The following is an 18,387-nucleotide window of genomic DNA, read 5'->3' on the forward strand; positions in this document are numbered from 1 at the left end:
ACTTTCACATGACAAACTCTGCAAGATCGTATCCAATAGATATAGTCATTTAGCAACCTGCGCAATTGAGATTTCTTGAAAATCTCACTCTTTATACCAGAGCAAGAAAGGAGTAAGCGCTGAAGTAAGTTCCTGAACAAGAGGGGCTAGTAACCACAGTTAATATTAAGTACTTATCATGAGTCAGTCATTGTGCTAAGTGATTGATACACACCATCTGGTGTCATGCACTGCTTACTTCCTTTCATTGCACTCAGAGTAAAACCTTAAAGCTCTTCCACGGTCTTTTAGGTCCTGAATGATCCTGCCTCCTGCCTATCTCTCTGATTGCTCAGTTTGTTCAGAAAGTTTCAGCCACATAGATCTCCTCAATCTTTTCAGCCTACATGTCACCTCTTCCAAGCTACCAAAGGACACCAGCTCACTCCCCACCTCCTTAGTCTCCACCTGGAGACTGTGCTTTTCTTCTACCATTTGTCACCATATTATTTTCTTTATCGTGTTTGTCTTCTCTTGGGTACTGCATGTTTATTACTTAACTTGCCATGTTTATTTACTGTGTGCTTATCATTATTACTCCAGGCACCTGTAACCTCCCCTCAGGCTCAGGAAGCATTTGCAGGATTCTCACAGTTCTCTGGGGTTCTGCTTTTCCAACAGGCAGTCTGAGGGCACCTACTCCAGGTCACTCAGAGACAACTAGGGCTTAAGTCTGTGGGACTCCCAGGTGGGGCTGGCCGCCACCTCCGGCGGCCCCACCTTCTATGAGGAAGCTCAGCACAGTTCCCGCCCGCCCTGCAATTCCAGAAGCAGTCTTCCCTCCAAGGAAACATAGAGCATCAACATTACCATCACAAAACCCGCGCGTCCCTCACACAGCGCTGGCGCGCGCTGTCTCCTCCCCTCCTGGAGCGCTCGGCGTCCGCGCGCAGCCACCTCCCCGCAGTACCGCCGCGCTCCCCTCTACGCAGGCGCACGCCGCTCGCTTCCGCCCGGGGCGGGGCTAGCGCGCGGGGGCGGGTCCCGGCAGCGGCTGAGGGTAGCCGCGCCCCCCACCCGTCTGCATGGAGTCGGGGGGTCGCCGCGGCCTGGCCTCGGCAGGGGGGCTGGCCTCGGCGACCCCGATGCCACGGCAGGAGTCGGGGACCGGGGCTGAGGCGCGGGCTCGTGGCCCCCGTGCCGTCGGAGCCCGCCGCTTCCTGCTCTGTCTTTACCTGGTGGGATTCTTGGTGAGTGCTGGGGCTGGGGGCGAAGGGCGACTGCGTCCTGGACCTGGAACCCGATTAGGGGTGGCTTTTTTCTTGAAGCCCGGGTGGTCGTTTAAGGCTCAGCCGGGGCTGGGAACTTGCGATCTGCCTGGTGGTGCCTTCTTCCTTTCGAGCCTCATTTTGCCCCCAAACCTCTTTCACTCTGCACCAGGCCACGTTGCTTTATTGCCCCTTGAGGGCCAAGTCCTCAGCTCCTCTGCCCCTCCTGCCATTTAAGGCGCCCCCAGCACAAGGCTCTAGTGTGATTGAGCCGGGCTCAAGGGTGACCCCAGGTGTTAAGTGCTGTGAAAGGTACAGAGCACGCAGGGTGGACAGCAGGGATCCTGGGCAAGTTTGGGAAAGCCCAGCTGTTCTGAGGTCTGTAGGTGTGGTAGGAATACAGACTTTTTTGCCAGGCCTGGTCAGGGAAGTCACTATTGATGACCCCACTTGGGCAGAATTAGGCACATTTTCATCAGGGTTCCTGGTAGACTGGAATGTTTAAAAATGCAAACCACAGTGAATTATACACATCTGCCTTTCAACGAACTGTTTATTGGACAAGGCAGGTTTGGTTTTTTCATGATGTGTGTGTGTCCTGGTTTAATAAGGACAGTTATTATGAATTTCCCACGTAGATTGGAAAGCTTAGAAAGATGAGTGTATGATAGGGGAGGTCATCCATACCTCCATCCATTTATTATTCATAGAATTTCTGAAAACCTTTTATGTGGTTATGTGGTTGGGACTGTAGAGCTCCAGTCCCTGTAATACAGTCCCTTCTGGGAAGAGCTTAAAATCTTAGCAGAAAGCTTGTGTTGGTAGATCATGGGCAATTATCTGCAGGAACCCGAGATCCAACTCTTCACTCCTCTCCTTTCAAGTTCAGACCTGGTTTAGTGGCCCTGGTTGTGAGCTGGTCCAGGTTAGGAGAGAACTGGGACCAGGACCCAGCAGGATTTCCTCTTTGCTGATACTGGGACTACATCTTGAGGACAAAAGGAACTGGTCAGGTCAAGTGTCACTGGGTGAAGACTGCCTTCAGAGGCCTTGAATAGTCCCCAAAGGCACTAGGTCCTGGCAAAGAGGAATTAACTGTTTTCTGCCCAGGTGCGTGTTAAGACCACTACTCCCCAGTATGATGGCCTCACTAGAGTTTGGATATTGAGCCATGCTCAACTGGGAGAGGAGCAGGAAGGCAGTTTCCCTATCCCCTCCGCAATGCAAGATGCTCATGAGTCTGTAAAGGTTTGATGTTGACTTAATAGTTGTTAAGACAAGATAAAAGCATTTTCCAAATCTCTGTAAACACAGCACCATGAGGCACTCAGGAGGGCAGCGTGTCACAGAATCTCTGCCTGTAGTTAACCTTGCCTACCCTGCCCCCAGGCTCAGTGTTTCCAGTTGAGAGCCTGGCATTCCTTAATCTTAGGTCAGTCTTGGGGTACAGATACCTCACCTTCCATTCCAGCCACCCCCAATTCAAAACTATTGATCATGAGTGGTCCTTGACATTTCAGAAGGGAGTTGGCTGCCATTCACCCTCTGGGAGGAGCTGGGGACTAAGTTACTGCTGCCCTCCCTGAGACAGTACTAGTGTCCGGTTCTGCCAGATGAAAATAATTTGGGCCCTCACCTGGAAAGCCCGGATTGGGAGTTCGGAGAAACCAACATGACCTAAAATTCAAAATAGTTTGAATGTTTTAAATGAATTCGCAGATCATTCATTATAGTCGGCCTTCCAGTACAGATTTGAATATTTAGAGCTTCTCCTCTGTTGTCTACATGCTATGCACACAGCGAGTCTAATTTAGCAAGCCTGATGTAAAACTTTAATAATTTGTTCAAGAGAATCATTAGGTCTCTAATACATTCAGGGGAAAATGTAATATTTCCCAAAAGTTAAAAGAGAGTAGGGATTTTTTTAAATGGAAAATGTAAGCAATTAAATTTTGTGCAGCTTCGGATATCCTTGAAGGATCTAATGGCTCTTTGTTAGGTAACATCTAAGGACTATTGTACATAGCTTAGTTATTACTTTTAACATATTTAGAGATGTAAAGACCGCTAAGAGTTTTAGGAAAATGGTTTCAGATTAATAAGAGAAGAAGGGAACAGGGTTAAAGAAGTCATTTGCCAAAGTATTCTGTTTTTAGTTCTCATCTGGGCTTCCAGGTTTTAATTTGTTTAAGAAGGGAGATGAAGATGGCCCTCTAGACCCCTTTTGGTTAGCACTGTAAGATGGTGCTAAGAGCTATGATTTCAGTCCCTTCTTTCCTCTGCATACACGGTGAGATCCGTATTTTATTTCGTCAGCTGTAGTCAGGTCTCTTACTCATTCTTACTGAGGCAATTTGCTAATCAAGAAATATTTCCTACCCTGAAAAAGATCCTGAAACTTTTTAGTGTATCCACCAGTTTTTGTTGAGAGATGTAGATGTTCAATGAAAGGTTTAAGTGGTCCCCTCTTGCCTGATTGCCTTATAAACGGTTTCAAGTACATGACCAGTTGCCACTTTCAAAGTGCATTCAAAGCCAGTGGTTTCAAAGAAACTGCAGATTCACAGGAAGAGAGGAGTTCCCTTTTCTAGTAAAGGCGAAGACAATTTTAGAGCACAACTTCCTGAAAGACGATTTTAGAGCAGCATCCTTGGATATAGATAACATTTTTCAGGCTCGCAAAGCGTTAAAATAACACTGATCATCAGTTATTACTTATGAGTCTGTTTTCTTATTACCTGCCATAAATCTCAGCCTACTTAATTATTTCTCTCCCATCCTTTATTTGAATGTTAAATGACAAGCGGTACTGGGAATTTTTTGGAAAAAAAATCTTCTTGGACAATTGAGTTTTCTTTTCTGAAAGATTCAGAAAATTCACTAGGTAACTGATGTATTTGGGGTCTTTTAAATGATATCATACATCAGTAGGCTGATGAAACAAAGCTAACAGCAAAGCCCAAAAGACATTGGCTTAGAATCAAAAGAAATTTTAAGTAATCTTAAAATCAAAATCAAAACTGTAGTTCGGGTAGTATAAATTTATGAGCTATTTAAGACCACCAGATAGTAAATATAGGGCCATCTAAAGATGTGACCATAGAAAAGGGCCACTGAAAAGTGCATTTAGAGGTTCATGTTTCTAAAATTAGGTGAATGCACAGCCACCAGGAGAAGCCACAAACAAAAGATTAATTGTGGGCCCAAAGAAAAAATATTTTTTGTGCATTTCTTTCTGTTTAACCAGGATTACAAGAAAAGGAATTCCAGTTGAATATAAAGAAAACCGCGTGTGTGCAATGTGGTTTCCTTCTTCTAAACCAGTTGTTGCAAGTACGCAAGTGAAGTAGGAATGAGAACAAAACCTAAAGGAAAAATTAAGTCTTTCTGTTAACTCAGAATACCTAGCAAAAAGGATCAGTACTGATCCCCGGGACTGAAGAAAAGAGCAAATATGTGTGAACTGCTGTTGTGTGTTAGACCTTTCTCAACCATTACATCTCTTAATGTACATCATATTTCTACCAGACAGGTGTTATTATCCCCATTTTTTACAGATGACAGCACTGATGCTTGGTGACATTAAACAACTCTCCAAGCACACGTGCTTAGTAAGTAATGGAGCTGGAACTTAGAACTGTCTGACCCCAAATCCCAAGCACTTTCATTGACTTAGCTGCAGAACACTGGCTTTCCCCTCTACGCCATCTTTCTCTCTCCTTCCTGCTTTGCTGAGACTTTCTTTTCAGATGCTACTTGTAAGGCTATAAGCCGCAGATCAGTCGCCTTCCCTAATTCCAGGAGGAAATTCATATTGTGAAGCAAGTGCTGCTTTGCCGAGAAATATGCATTATCCTGCCTCCCTTCATTACACACATTTTGTTTTGTTTTGTTTTTTATTTGAATAACTTCTGTAGCACATCCACCCTGAGTATTAAGGATCAATCACAAAGAAGTGAAGGTTGACATGATTCTAGGTCATGGTGATCAGGCATTTACAGGTAGCAACTGTTACAACACATTGTATTTCGATTCTTTGTTAAGTTTGATCTGATGGGTATAGCATACTGCAGAATACAATTATGCTTTCCTGTTTGCTCAAAATTTAGGTATTGGTTTTATTTTTTTAATCAGTTTGTTATTAGGATTACCACTAAGAGCACCTAAGTGTCAGTTTCTAATCTGAGTTAATCAGTGATCTGTCGTTCAGGATTTGTTTGGCGTCAGCATGGTCGTCCCTTTATTGAGTCTTCACGTCAAGTCTCTTGGAGCAAGTCCCACAGTTGCTGGAATAGTAGGTGAGTGGTTAATATCGTACATTTTCAGAGCGCTGAATTTTCAATCCTCTGGACTAAGAAGCTAAAAACAAATCAGTCTTATAGCTGAATTTTATCCAAAGGTAAATTGAAAGTGGGATAAAAGGAATTTTGAGAATACTTAAAAATGTTACCCCGGAGCGAATGTGATTCATCTTTTCCTGGACTACCTGTGTTCACAGAGGTGTTGAGGTTCAGCATCCTTCCCTCCCCCACCACCAGTGACATCGAGGTTACTTACTGAGCCTCTCCAGGGAGCTGGCTGCGTGTGTTAAAGGGTAGGTACAGACTCCTGCCTGCAGGAACCAAGTCACGCAGCAAGGGATTTAGGGTGAGCCTTGACAAATTGCTCACAAGCTTCCTGCACCACCACCAGCACATCTTAGGGGGTTGTGGGGTTTCTCTCCTGTGCAGCATAGAACCTCCATCTGAAAGCACTGATACCAAAGAGACAGGACATAGCAGGGCCGAGGATTGTGCTAATTCACAAGAAATTGGTAAGACTAACAGTCCTTGACTGTTCACAAGCTGGATAAGCAAATGTTTGGGAACAGTGGTGGATACAACATTTGGAATGTCCTCCATGCCATGATTTGTATTTCCCTTGGAAAGTAGAATTATACTGGCCCACACAGCAACATGAAGGTTTTTGTGAAGAGCAGAAGGGACATGTTATTTGATATAATGGAGATAAAAGCACTCTGTAAAGCTGTGTCAGTTCTTTATAAAACTAAAGCATTTTATAAAACCGGAATGTTAGAGGCATAGACTTAGTAGAATTTTCTAGGATTTGGATTTCTACTCTCCTGAGTACTCTCTGTTCGGTCTTCTCAGTCGGGGGTACACAGCCTCACAGAGTGGGAGAAGCCTCTCTCAGTGAGTGTGGGCGGCCCTTGCCTTTAGTCTGCCTTCTGCTTCCTTCAATTTTATTTTGAAGTTTTTTTTTTTTAAGATTTTATTTATTTATTTGAGAGAGAGGAAAGAGAGAGCACAAGCAGGGCCAGTGGCAGGCAGAGGGAGAAGCAGATGCCCTGCTGAGCAAGAAGCCCGATTTGGGGCTCGATCCCAGGACCCTGCGATCATGACCTGAGCGGAAAGCGACCTGAGACGTTTAACCGGACGGAGCCACCCGTGTGCCCCTGAAGGTCTTTTAATAAAAATTGTATTGCTTTACCCTTCCAACTGGAAATAAAGGGGGAAACTCCTTTTTAAAAATGGTCTTTTTTCCCCCTAATATTTTTCTGTTAATTTCTATGTAATTGTTACTATGTTGATCCATTTTTGGGATGGGTCTAGCTGATTTTCTTGACGTTACTGATGTTTTTTGTAGGCTCCTCCTATGGCATTTTGCAGCTCTTTTCCAGCACACTGGTGGTAAGTTGTCTCCCATCTGGCAACACATCTTGGTCACATTTGGGGGCATCTCCATGGTGGTGCTGGTGGTGGTGGTGGTTAAAAATGGTGAGTCAGAGGACTTTCTGTGTTCCTTGCTTTCCTCAGGGCTGCTGGAGTGATGTGGTTGGAAGACGGTCTTCCTTGCTGGTGTGCATTCTGTTCAGCGCCCTGGGTTATCTGATTCTTGGAGCATCCACCAATGTGTTCCTATTTGCCCTTGCTAGAGTCCCTGTGGGTAAGTTCCTGCCCTTTGGTGTGTTTTCATTCAAAATAAATCAATTATATGTAAGTGTATAAAGAGAGACCATCCTACTTGTCAGTGCCTTTTTTTTTTTTTAAGATTTATTTATTTGAGAGAGAGAGCACGCCTGTGTGAGTAGGGGGAGGAACAGAGGGAGAGGGGAATAATTCCCAGCAGACCACGCTGAGCGCAGAGCCCCACATGGGGCTTGATCCCAGGACCCTGAGGTCATGACCTGAGCGGAAACCAAGAGTCAGACGTTTAACCGACGGAGCCACCCAGGTACCCCTGTCGGTGCCTTCTTGATTAGAGCTTATGTCACAAGAAAATAATGACGAGAGCAATTATAACTGGAACACCGGCCGCTGCTGTTGATCGAGCACTTCGTATCAGTCAGGCTCTGCTCACTTATGCAGAGCTACAAGCTTGTACATGGCAGGGCCTGGAGCCCTCGCTGTCAGTGTGAATCATTATGCTGCTGCCCAGATCTGTCTCCTTCCCATCGATCTCTCTGCATTCAGTCAGGAAGAATTTGTTAAATGTCTTTGGCCAGCACTGTGGTTTCTATTCTTTCCCTTGGCCAGCTCATAGTTTTAAAATTGGGCTTCCTGACTTCTCATTGGGATTTCCCACTGTCGCTTTCCTGCAGCCTCCTATATGTCTGGCTGTTGGTCGGGGAGATAGTAGAGTGATGACGAGTTTCTGTTTCCAAACGGATATTGAATGTTTCTGACATTTTCGAAATAGCTTTTATTTTGTCCACTCACTGAAACATTTCATCCATTCTCTGAGCCACCGCTTGTGCATGCTGTCCTGGTGTGGCAGGTAGGCAGTTCCTGGGGAAGCTCTTTATTTTCTCTTGGCCTTTCTTAGTTGTTAGAGCCCCGGGAGTCTCAGTGTTCTTTCTCCCCTGACTCAGTAGAGCTCTGACAGACTCAGCTGCCGTAGTGGACAAGTGTGCAGCACTAGACCTCTGCCCATATCCAGTTAAGCTGCTCCTATTTACCTAATGCCCCAAAGGAACAGAGCATAAAGTAAGTCCTTTTAACATATTGATCACCAGCTTATTTGGGATTTTCACACCCACTTCTGTGACATACATACTTACTCTCCAAGTCTTTGGAGTTCGCCCTCCAAAATTCATGCTGTGCCTTTCCGCTGACTCTTTAAATATGAGCAGTCATCCTAACGTGCCCCACTTCCACACAAAATCCAACCGACGGCTGCTCCGTGTGCATCCAGAGTCAAAGTTATTGTATGTGATTGGTTTGGGTTGCAATGTGTAAATATAATACACTCCACCATCAGCAGTAAGGCTGTTCGTAATTCTAAAGAAGTATATGAGATTAATCGACCCTGTATGTAATAGGTAGAAATATGTAGAGAAGATTAAAATGTTTTTATTTAATATGAAATGAGCCCGTTTGGAGTGGTGGTAGTTCTATTAATACACAGGATACTCTTGGCCAACAGGAGAACTATACGTAAAATTCTTTCCTGCTATGGGAGTCTCTACAGTGTGTGGTTGGCCCGGGAATATGAGGGAGCCCTGGGGAGCCTTGCCAGGGTGTGCTGTAAATGTCACGTGTGGGTTCAGGTCCTTGTATCCTGAAGATGAGCCTGAGGGAGACTGAAGACCCAGAAGTAGACACGTTTTCTTCTCTCTCTGTCCCTTGGCCCAATCTCTACAAGGTAACAGGAAGCTAGTCAGGGTTACCCTCACCACAGTCCTCCTTCCCCGGGTATGTAAGGTGAACCCAACATTGGTATCATTTCAGAAATAATCACAGGATTCCTATCAGGCCTCTTAGGAATCATCTTCAGCCTGGTCCTTTCTCACATTTAAGGAAATAGATCTAGAAAGAGTCTCTCTACCTGATTCCAAAAGAGATTTATAAGTTTTCTTCCCACAGAGGCTGGTTATCAGGCAAATGCCCACGCTCATATTTAGACACGGCTGGGTAGAACCCAGGATGAGCGTGCCGGCGGAGTGATGTACAGTGATGCTTCTTTCAAGGAAATCACTGGAAACCGTTGTGTCGCATCACAGTTAGGAGCACTTCAGGCCGACCCACCAGCAATGCGGCTTGAGTTCCTGCCATGTATTGATCAACGTGCTGGGTAGCCGACGTTACCAGAACCCCTCAGTCTGTTTACTCAGCATATGGGTGTATGGGTGCAGACAAGTCAAATACATCAGCAGAAGTATGTGGAATAGAAAGTTGCCACATACACTTCAATCTCTTCTTCAGTCATGTCCCACCTTTCTGTTTGTTTAGTCAACCAATTCACAAACCTCTTGCTAGTAGAAAATCCGTTGGTAGTGTTTAGATGACCATGTCATCATATTTTTATATTTTTACTCACTCCCTATCCTTCTTCCCTGTTCTGTTCCTCTCTAGCAGTTATCACCTTTATACACACGTGTGCACACACACCCACGTGCACACACACACACACAGGCTCTGTGAAGATACATACATTTGTGTCTCTTTGCTCTCTGATCCTTGCATTATCCTCAGGGTCAGGGTCAAGGTTAATGCTGGACATAGAGTAGGCATGCAGTGAATGTTTACTCACTGAGTGAATGAATAAAGAATGATAAATCTCTGTAGAGAAGCCACCATGAATTGCATTTGGCTAACAGAGAAAACTGGAGATGCTGGGATGTCAGGGTCGAAGGTGGGAAAACAGAGGGTGCAGGGCTTGGCTACCGAGAATAAGGTGGCTAATTAGGACTGTGGGGCTGGATCAGGAGTCCAGTCACAGCGGGATGAAACTGCAGACCTTAGAGGTTTTGGAGAATGGAGGCCAGAACTCCATCAGTGATAGAGACGAAATGCAAGATCACATGTAAGATCCTTTTGGTCTGAAAAATGTTACAAAGCATGTTTCTTATCCCCTTGCAGGTATTTTTAAACATACCCTCTCCATTTCAAGGGCTCTGCTTTCTGATCTGGTTGCAGAGAAAGAACGGCCACTAGTAATCGGACAGTTCAATGCAGCGTCTAGTGTGGGCTTCATCTTGGGCCCCATGGTTGGTGGATATCTTACCGAGCTAGATGGTGGATTTTATCTGACAGCCTTCATCTGTTTTTCTGTCTTCATTCTCAATGCCGGTAAGTTGACATTTCATCATAAGAAGACTGTTTGGGATATGCATTCCTACTGACCAATCGACCTGCTTTACTTTTATCTCCTTACGCGTTGTTGTTCTTAAAACAGGCAGATCTTTTGTTGTTGTCCCACTGTAGTTCACATACGGTGCTGTATTAGTGTCAGGTGAGTCAGCAATTCTGTACCTGTCTCAGGGCGCATCCTGACAAGTGTGCTCTTAACCCCCTTCACCTTAGAATAGGCAGACTTGTTTTTCAAAGTTGGACCACCTCATTCCCTGCTGCAGACCGCCTGCCCGTGTCTTCACATCGTGTTAAGGCACGTATGTGTCTCACACAACATGGTGGTGGGCAGGCCCTGCCCCCCTCTCTCTCTTTCTCCTTCCATGCGCTCCAGCCACACTGGCTTCCTGGTCAGCCTCACACACGCCAGGCTCATTCCCACAGGAGGGCACTGCAGTTCGCTCTTTCCTCCACCTACAGCATTCTTCCCACATATCTTTACTGGGTTTTCTTTTTTTTCTTTTTTTTTTTTTAAAGATTTTTTATTTATTTATTTGACAGAGATAGAGACAGCCAGCGAGAGAGGGAACACAAGCAGGGGGAGTGGGAGAGGAAGAAGCAGGCTCCTAGCGGAGGAGCCTGATGTGGGGCTCAATCCCATAACGCCGGGATCACGCCCTGAGCCGAAGGCAGACGCTTAACCACTGTGCCACCCAGGCGCCCCTTTACTGGGTTTTCTTATCATTCAGGTGTCAAATATTTGCTTCCTTGGAGAGGCCTTCCCTGATGATTCTGTTTCAGATAACTCAGGTTTCTTCATAGCACTTCTGAAATTGTATTATCGATTCGTTTTCTTGCTTATATTCTCCCTGTCCCTCTCCTCCCTGCCTCCCCACACATACCATTAGAAACTCAGCACCACAAGGGTAGAGATTTGCTCACTGCTTTCACTGCTGCCCAGAACTGGCCAGGCATAAAGCCAATGTTCAATAGTATTTGATGAATGAAGGAACACTTACCAGACTATGAGCTCCTTGGATGCAGGGCCAGTCGCCTAAAGCAAAGAGGATAAACCTCTTTGCCCAGAGACTGGTACCTTCCTGAGCCTTAGATAAACAACTTCATAAACAAGCGGATCGGTTCATGTTACTCAGTTTGCCTTAATTAATGGTAGTTTACTGCATCTTTATTTAGCCTTTGTATTCAAGGCTCCAGGTGGAGGGATGGATTCCACGTTGAGCCAGGATATAACACTCAGGAAGCAGAGTTCAGGAGTTCAATGTCAATCCTCATAGGAATACGTTATGATTTCCTGGCAGAAGTTTAACCTGTAACCTCCTCCAGGAGGTGAGGTCTGAGGGATTAGTGTAAATCTAGATAAAATACTTGAAGCGCATGACCGGCTGGTGTGGCCAGGTACCTGCGCTCATGAAGGAATGTGCTGAATGTGATAGCCATGGAAGTCCGAAGTCAGTGTGTAAACGAAGACCGTGACTATGGAGCTCTGTTTTGGATTCTGCAGAGATGATGCTGTTGGATGTCAGGCCCTAACCTAAGCCTGTGAATGGATCTGAGTCAGTCGGGGATAGTTCAGCCACAAGTGTTCTCATCCGCAAAGGCTAAAAATAGTAATAGGGATTTCTTGTGCATTCTTAAGAAATGTGGAGGTCAGCAGGCCGAGCTGATGCAGGGAGTAGCAGAGGAGAGCGATGGGGGCAGGCCGGCAGACACTGTCTCACACCGGCCTTTGCCTTCCAGCGCACTGAACACGGTGTATTGTGTTTTTTTCCCTAGTGACTTCAGCCGTCTTCCTCAACCCCTTTTACCCCTTCAGCTTCTCCTATCCTCACTCTGATCGGCCACTCTGTCTGAGAAAGGCCTTTTATGTCTTTTTTTTCCGTGATTTCGGTTTTCATGGTTAAGAACTCAGACTCTGGAGTTTGACAGACTTGTATTCAGATTCCTGCTGTGCCACTTTTTAGTGTGGGCCTTGGGCGAGTTGCCTCAGTTTACTCATCCATAAAACAGGGTAACGACACTCCCGGTCTTACTAGGACAAGCGCTGGAGGTCTTGCACACGAGCAGTTCACCCCACTGTATCAAGTATGCCAAGCGCTCAGTAAACATCAGTTGCTGTCATCATGATCATTTTTATTATTTTAATTATACTCTTCCTCTCAGTCCACCAGTGATAGTCCTTTCACATTTTTATCAAGATTCTATAAAATGTCCAAGAGCCTTTTAAAGATAAGAAGCGATAGAAAGTCCAGGCCTGCATTCTTGTGTGGTTTTCTGTCATAAATTAGTCCCTGGTGAATAGTCCACCTGGACAGTGGAGAAACTACATACACAGATGGGGTTGCTGAAAACAGCATGAAACAGTCTGAACGGCCACTGGTCCGAGTTGAATTTTAAGTGCGGAAGGACTGAAAACTCTACAGGTTGAGTTTGGAAAAGATGTCCTAGAATGGCAAGCTGGAATTCAGTTTCCAGAAATGTGGGGGCGTGGATCGGCAATAGGTCATTCTACTTGGATGGCGTGGGATACATAAAACGACCAAGGCGGAATGTGCCAGTCACAAGGGTGGACGTGAGATTCTCTGAAGAGGAATCGAGCTGCTCCATAAGGTCATGCATCGTGGTCCGTGAGAACGGCACCCCCAGAGATTTTGAGGGGTGACTTGCAGAAGCACACGGTGGCCCTGACTGGGGGCAGATCCCAGCAGGTGCTTCCTAACAGGTCACCGGTATCAAGCTGCCCCCCCCCCCCACCAAGGCTGGCCGTCTCTGTTTATGGCATCCTGAGCTTCCGCTAACAGCACTCACCCTGTAACCCAGTTTCTAGGTTTTACTTTTCTAAACCCCCTTTTAGGCTTAAATTCCTTGAGGGCAGGGATTTTATAGGGCTTGTCTTGTTGGTTAATATATTCCTGCTGTTTAGCACGGGACTTAGCATTTAGGAAGCAGAACTCTTCAGTGTTTGGATGAAGTATGGGTGGTGAACGGATGGGTAGGCAGATGGTGGACACGCACGGAATTAGAAAGGTAATGAATTTAAACATACAGCATGAGAATTTCGATATCACATGATATAGGAAACCCTCATGGGCTCTTGAGCTGGGAAAAAAGCGAACGTTTTGTGGGTATAGATTTTTTTTTTAGGTGAACAGTGGAATTCTATCAAAATGGAGTAGAAGTAGCTGTGGGAATAGTTGAAAACTGATTCAAAAACACAGATTCGTAAATGTACTAATACAAAACTACAGAACGGTACTCTCATAACATACTTGCCCCCCGCGCCGGGGGCACCGTGTGAGCCGGGGCGTGCAGCCTGCTTTGACACACGCTGTGCCATCTTACCAGGTCTGGTTTGGCTGTTTCCCTGGTGCGAAGCTCAGCTCTGCAGTGCAGAGAAAGGCCTGCCCGCGAGTAAGCACCCTGCACCCTGGGGGAGGACAGACGGTCACGGGCAGGAGGCAAGCACCCCCCACCGGAGCCCGGCCGGCGCCAGGCCTGCCAGGCCGCCCTGGCTGGAGGTCGCGTCCACGCTGCGCGACATGAAGAGCCTGATATTTTCCGAAATGTGGGACATCTTCGCGGTGCGCTTGCTGATGGCCGTGGCGGTCATGCTCTACTACAGTAACTTCGTGCTGGCCCTGGAGGAGCGCTTCGGGGTGCGGCCGCGGGCGGCGGGCTACCTCATCAGCTACAGCAGCGCGCTGGGCGCCCTGGCCGGCCTGGCGCTGGGGCCGCTGCTGCGGCTGTACGGGCACGACGGCCGCGCCGTCCTGCTGCACTCGAGCGCGCTCACCTGCCTGCTGCTGCTGCTGCACGCCACCGCCCGCTCCGTGGCCGTGGCCGTGCTCTGCTCCTCGCTGCTGGCCGTGTCCACCGCCGTGGGCAGGACCTGCATCACTGACCTGCAGCTGGCCGCGGGCGGGGCGCAGGCCAGCGGCACGGTCATCGGCTTGGGGCAGTCCGTGACGGCCGTGGGCCAGATCATCGCCCCGCTCCTCTCGGGGCTGGCGCAGGAGGTGAGCCCGTGCGGCCCCCCCAGCCTGGGGGCCGCCCTGGCGCTCGTGGCCATCTTCATAATGTCACTGAACAGAGCCCGCTATGGTGGTGGTGGTGGGAGTGACAAATTAAAAAAACGTGAGTAGAGTAGAACTGGATGGAAGAAACCAATGCTGGGGCAGGGACAGAGACCGGGAAGGGTGGTTTCCCAGGGGACGGGCTTCGTTGGGAGCCGCCCAGGTCCAGCCTGCCGGGTGATCAGAAGTCAGAGCCTTGTCAAAGGGAAGGGATTAAGGTTATGTAAACGTCTCCTCCTCGAACCCCGCTGGTGGGATTAAAACTTTCCATGGGGAAACCCTACCAGCTTCAGGACAGGAAGATGGTGGTGGGATTACAGAAGGTGATGCGTTCCCCTGCTAAATAAAAAATAGGGTAACCCGTTAATAAAGTGATCCGCTGGGACCCAGGTTCCATGTCAGATTGCATAAACTAAGAGGGGGGGTTTCTGCTATCAGAATCCTAAAGATTAAATAAGCTGCTTTGTTGAAAGTAGCCTGTCACTTTCTCAAGTTGTAACAAGGTTCCACCTGGGGAAGCTGGGGGAAAATCTCGTAGCTGGCCTCACCCCCGGACACTGATTCTGCGGGACTAGGTGAGGCCCAGAAACCTGTATTTAATAAGCAACACTAGCACTTTCTCATGGAGGCAGAAAAAGGATCATTCGGAGACGTGATTCAAGTTTTGATTCAAGTCAAAGCCAGAGACTTGGTTGTGTTTATTAATAGCTAACTCAGTTTGAACTATTAAGATTATGTGGTCCGAGTGTGTGAACCTTCTCCCCGGGTCTTGGCAGTCACGCTCCATAATAGGAGAAACAGGTTCATGGAGCCTGTCCCGTGTCGACTGCCTCGGAGGCTCCATGCTCTGCAGAGAGCTGAGGTTGTCAATCTGGCTAGTTCTCCCTGGATCCCAGGCCTGAACTGCTTCCAGAAGCCAGAGCTCCGTGGGGCTGCATCGGTTGGATGATGGTAGAGCCCAGTGGAGAAGACAAAGCACAGGAATGCCTTTAAGATGAACATCTCATGCCCTGTAAGAGGCAGGTGTCCTGCCTTATCAGACAGACCTAACTCTACATTGTTTTATTTTAATACCGTACTTGAGAACAAAAGAGCTACACTGATCTACAGGGAAACGCCTTTTCCTAGGCCTAGGCTAAATGGTCATTCCAAAAGTGGTGCCCCAGGGTCCAGCTGCGAGGCTCGGAGTGAGGGTTAGCACAAACTCACAGCGAAGCATTTGCGTGGTTCTTGCTACTTGGATGATGTCACCTATGAATAATAATTATATTGGGGCTCCCTCTCTTTTCCACATGCAAACTACCAAAGTTCACATTCCTTTCATTCTTTTTGATGGGTCCACTGGGAAATTATTCCTGTTTTCAACCTAACACATGTATAATTGTTAATGTATGTAAAACAGAAAAAAAATGTTTCTCTAGTTTTAGAAGTTGTGTATGGGGTAAACTCAAATATTTATGATAAAGAATTAGTTGGATGTTTGAAGAATCCCCTTCTATCTAGCTACAAGGAAAATATTAACTTTTTTATTAAGTGTTGTAATTGTGAACTTTTATACAAGCGCTAAGTGCTTTTGAGGAAAGCAAAATATAATATGAAATGGTGTGGCCCTTCAGGAGCCCACCAAATCGTCATAGAGCTTAGACTCAAAGGCCAAGAAGTAATCAAGGGTTTATGCAATGAAGTAGAATTTCTCCGAAGATTATCTTTTCTGTGCGCTCAGAAATAGACAAGTTTCTTAGACATTCTTTAATATAGTCATTACATTTTTGAAGTCCTAGCACTTTATTTTTGACGTTAAATAAAGCCTATAAATTTATTAAGGCTTTACAGTTAACCAGCTACATGCAAATACTGAAAACCAGGGTTGATCTTCGCATAGAAAGGAGAGAAACATTTTTGTTATTCTCCACGCTCGTGGGGTTTTTTTAGATAAATATTATGCAGGTGTACCTCGTTCTATTGCACTTCCCTTTATTGTGCACACAGATACTGCATTTTTACCAACCGAAGGTACATGGCACCCCTGTGTCGACAAGTTTATAGCTACCATTTTTCCAGCAGTATTTGCTCACTTTGTGTCTATGTCACATTTTGGCAATTCTCACAATATTTCAAACTTTTTCGTCATATTTGGTATGGTGATGTGCGATCAGTGATCTTTGATGAACCATGCCCATATAAGGCGGTGAATGTAATCGATAAGTGTATGTGTTCCAATGGCTCCACCAACTGGCTGGTCACCTATCTCTTGCCGTCTCCTCGGGCCTCCCTATTTCTTGAGATGCAGCAGTATTGAAGTCAGGCCAGTCAGTTAACAACCCTACAGTGGCCTCTAAGTGTTCAAGTGAAAGGAAGTGTCAGCTGATGTGCCAAACTTCTTTGCTGTCTTATTTTTAAAAATTGCCAAAGCCACCCCAGCCTTCAGCAACCACCACCCTGCGCAAGATTGAAAAAAGACCCTCCACCAGCAAAAAGTTGCCACTTGCTGAAAGCTCAGATGATGGTTGGCATTTTTTAGCAATAAAATCTTTTTAATTAAGGTATGTACTTTGTTTTTTAGACATAATGCTACTGTAAATTTAATAGACTTCAGTGTAGTATAAACGTAATTTTTCTGTACACTGGGAAACCAAAAGATTCGTTTGACTCATTGCAATATTTACTTTATTGTGGTGGTCGGGAACCAAGCCCAATATCTCTGATGTACACCTGTAGTTCCTCTTAAGAAGTCTGATGTGTGGATATGCAGAAGTGTGTTCCAGAACCAGCAGCGTCCACATTCTCCTGGAGCTTGTTAAACATGCAGACACTCACACCCCAGCATGGACCTGCTGGGAACCATTCTTACAAGATCCCCAGCTGCTCTGTGTGCACAGTAAACTTTGAAAACCACTGGTCTATAGACAGTATTTGTATATTTTATGGAATATGATCTCAGGGAAATTAAATCTGCTCACCTAAAGTTTGTGTTGTTTTGTTTCTGAGTTCTTGAGAAACTTCTGTAATAATTTCCAAAGTATTTAGGTTGAGCCACACAAAATTGCTATTTTCCTAAGTCAAAATTGCCTGCAGTTTCACATGGTTCAACTTAATAGTATACGGAATCCTATTTTAAGGGCATTGAACTTGCCTGAGAAGTTTATAAAGGATATGGCACCCTTTTGGCATTATGCCAGCCCCAACTGCTAAGTTCTGTGAATCAGCCTCGGCGTTTTGGGTTCTAGAAGACTTTGGCCTTCTCCATGGAAGAAAGGTATACCTCTTCCCTCATGTCCAGAGAGATGAGCAGACATCAGAAAGGGAGTGAGGCGTGCCTAGCCAAGGCAGCAACATGGGCAAGCCTCTAAAGCCCAGGCCTGTGGGTCAAGTTATGCCTGCAGCAGACAGAAGGGGCAAGAATCAGTAGTTCTGGCTGCACAGTGAGGCCAGAGCCTGCCCTAGACCTCTAGAACCAGACTCCGGAGTGCCCCAGAGTTGAGAGTCCCTGGGTTAGATCATGAAGGGGCTCATGTACCATGCTCAGAGGTGAGCTTTTATTCTCACAGAATAATGCTCCGTGGACTTCATGTCAAAGATCCCTCAAGGGCAGTAATCCAAGAGGAACAGGAGGAAGAAGGGAAGTGCACTGAGGGAATTAGGGTAAAAATCTGAAAGGCCTGGGGACTGTCAGCTTGTGACCTCCGGGTCACAAGATTCTGGACAGGTGTCTGGTCCGGGCAGAGCTCAGGCAAGGTTAGCTGGTAGTGAGTGTTGAGACTTTCTGCCCCGTCCTATGGCAACTGGCAGAGAACATGTGTGGGCATTTATGAGAGTTTGTTCTCTGCATGTTCTGAACATTAAGAAGACGTCTTCCCTAGGACACTTCTTTAAGAAATTTAGACATCTGGGGGGGGGGGGAGTCAATGCACTTAGGGGAAATTTCAGGCTTTTGGGCACCTGCTGTATAAAAGGATAGCCTTTTATTTGGAATGTATA

The 18,387-nt window shown here is 46.3% G+C and overlaps 2 protein-coding genes across 3 annotated transcripts in view; one reads left to right on the top strand and one right to left on the bottom strand.

Annotated features, from left to right (window-relative positions):
* Nucleotides 1–959, bottom strand: part of TMEM182 (transmembrane protein 182) — a 197,550-nt gene extending 196,591 nt beyond the window's left edge. Inside the window, exon 1 of the mRNA XM_057308980.1 lies at nt 850–959. Coding sequence (XP_057164963.1) covers nt 850–852 — 3 coding nt within the window. The 5' untranslated portion in view covers nt 853–959. The remainder of the gene's footprint in view (nt 1–849) is intronic.
* Nucleotides 960–1,005: 46 nt separating this feature from the next.
* Nucleotides 1,006–17,374, top strand: MFSD9 (major facilitator superfamily domain containing 9). 2 transcript variants are annotated; one of them, XM_026488570.4, is made up of 6 exons: nt 1,006–1,229; nt 5,458–5,545; nt 6,894–6,937; nt 7,064–7,193; nt 10,109–10,318; nt 13,682–17,374. In XM_026488570.4, exons 1-6 carry the CDS (start codon nt 1,065–1,067, stop codon nt 14,476–14,478), a joined length of 1,434 nt encoding a protein of 477 aa, XP_026344355.1. In that variant the 5' UTR covers nt 1,006–1,064; the 3' UTR covers nt 14,479–17,374. The 2 variants fall into 2 exon arrangements, with proteins under 2 accessions (XP_026344355.1, XP_026344362.1); XM_026488577.4 differs by having other exon boundaries at nt 10,166–10,318.
* The last annotated feature ends 1,013 nt before the right edge of the window (nt 17,375–18,387 follow it).

This window comes from Ursus arctos, unplaced genomic scaffold, assembly GCF_023065955.2.
Source record: "Ursus arctos isolate Adak ecotype North America unplaced genomic scaffold, UrsArc2.0 scaffold_8, whole genome shotgun sequence".
NCBI classification, from domain to species: Eukaryota; Metazoa; Chordata; class Mammalia; order Carnivora; family Ursidae; genus Ursus; species Ursus arctos.

What these genes read in the sequence shown, in the direction of transcription:
- MFSD9 (XM_026488570.4), top strand. Translation starts at nt 1,065, where the DNA reads ATGGAGTCGGGGGGTCGCCGCGGCCTGGCCTCGGCAGGGGGGCTGGCC. An exon ending in TTTACCTGGTGGGATTCTTG is followed by an intron (nt 1,230 to 5,457) that starts GTGAGTGCTGGG and finishes TCTGTCGTTCAG; the next exon opens with GATTTGTTTGGCGTCAGCAT. An exon ending in TCTTTTCCAGCACACTGGTG is followed by an intron (nt 6,938 to 7,063) that starts GTAAGTTGTCTC and finishes TGCTTTCCTCAG; the next exon opens with GGCTGCTGGAGTGATGTGGT.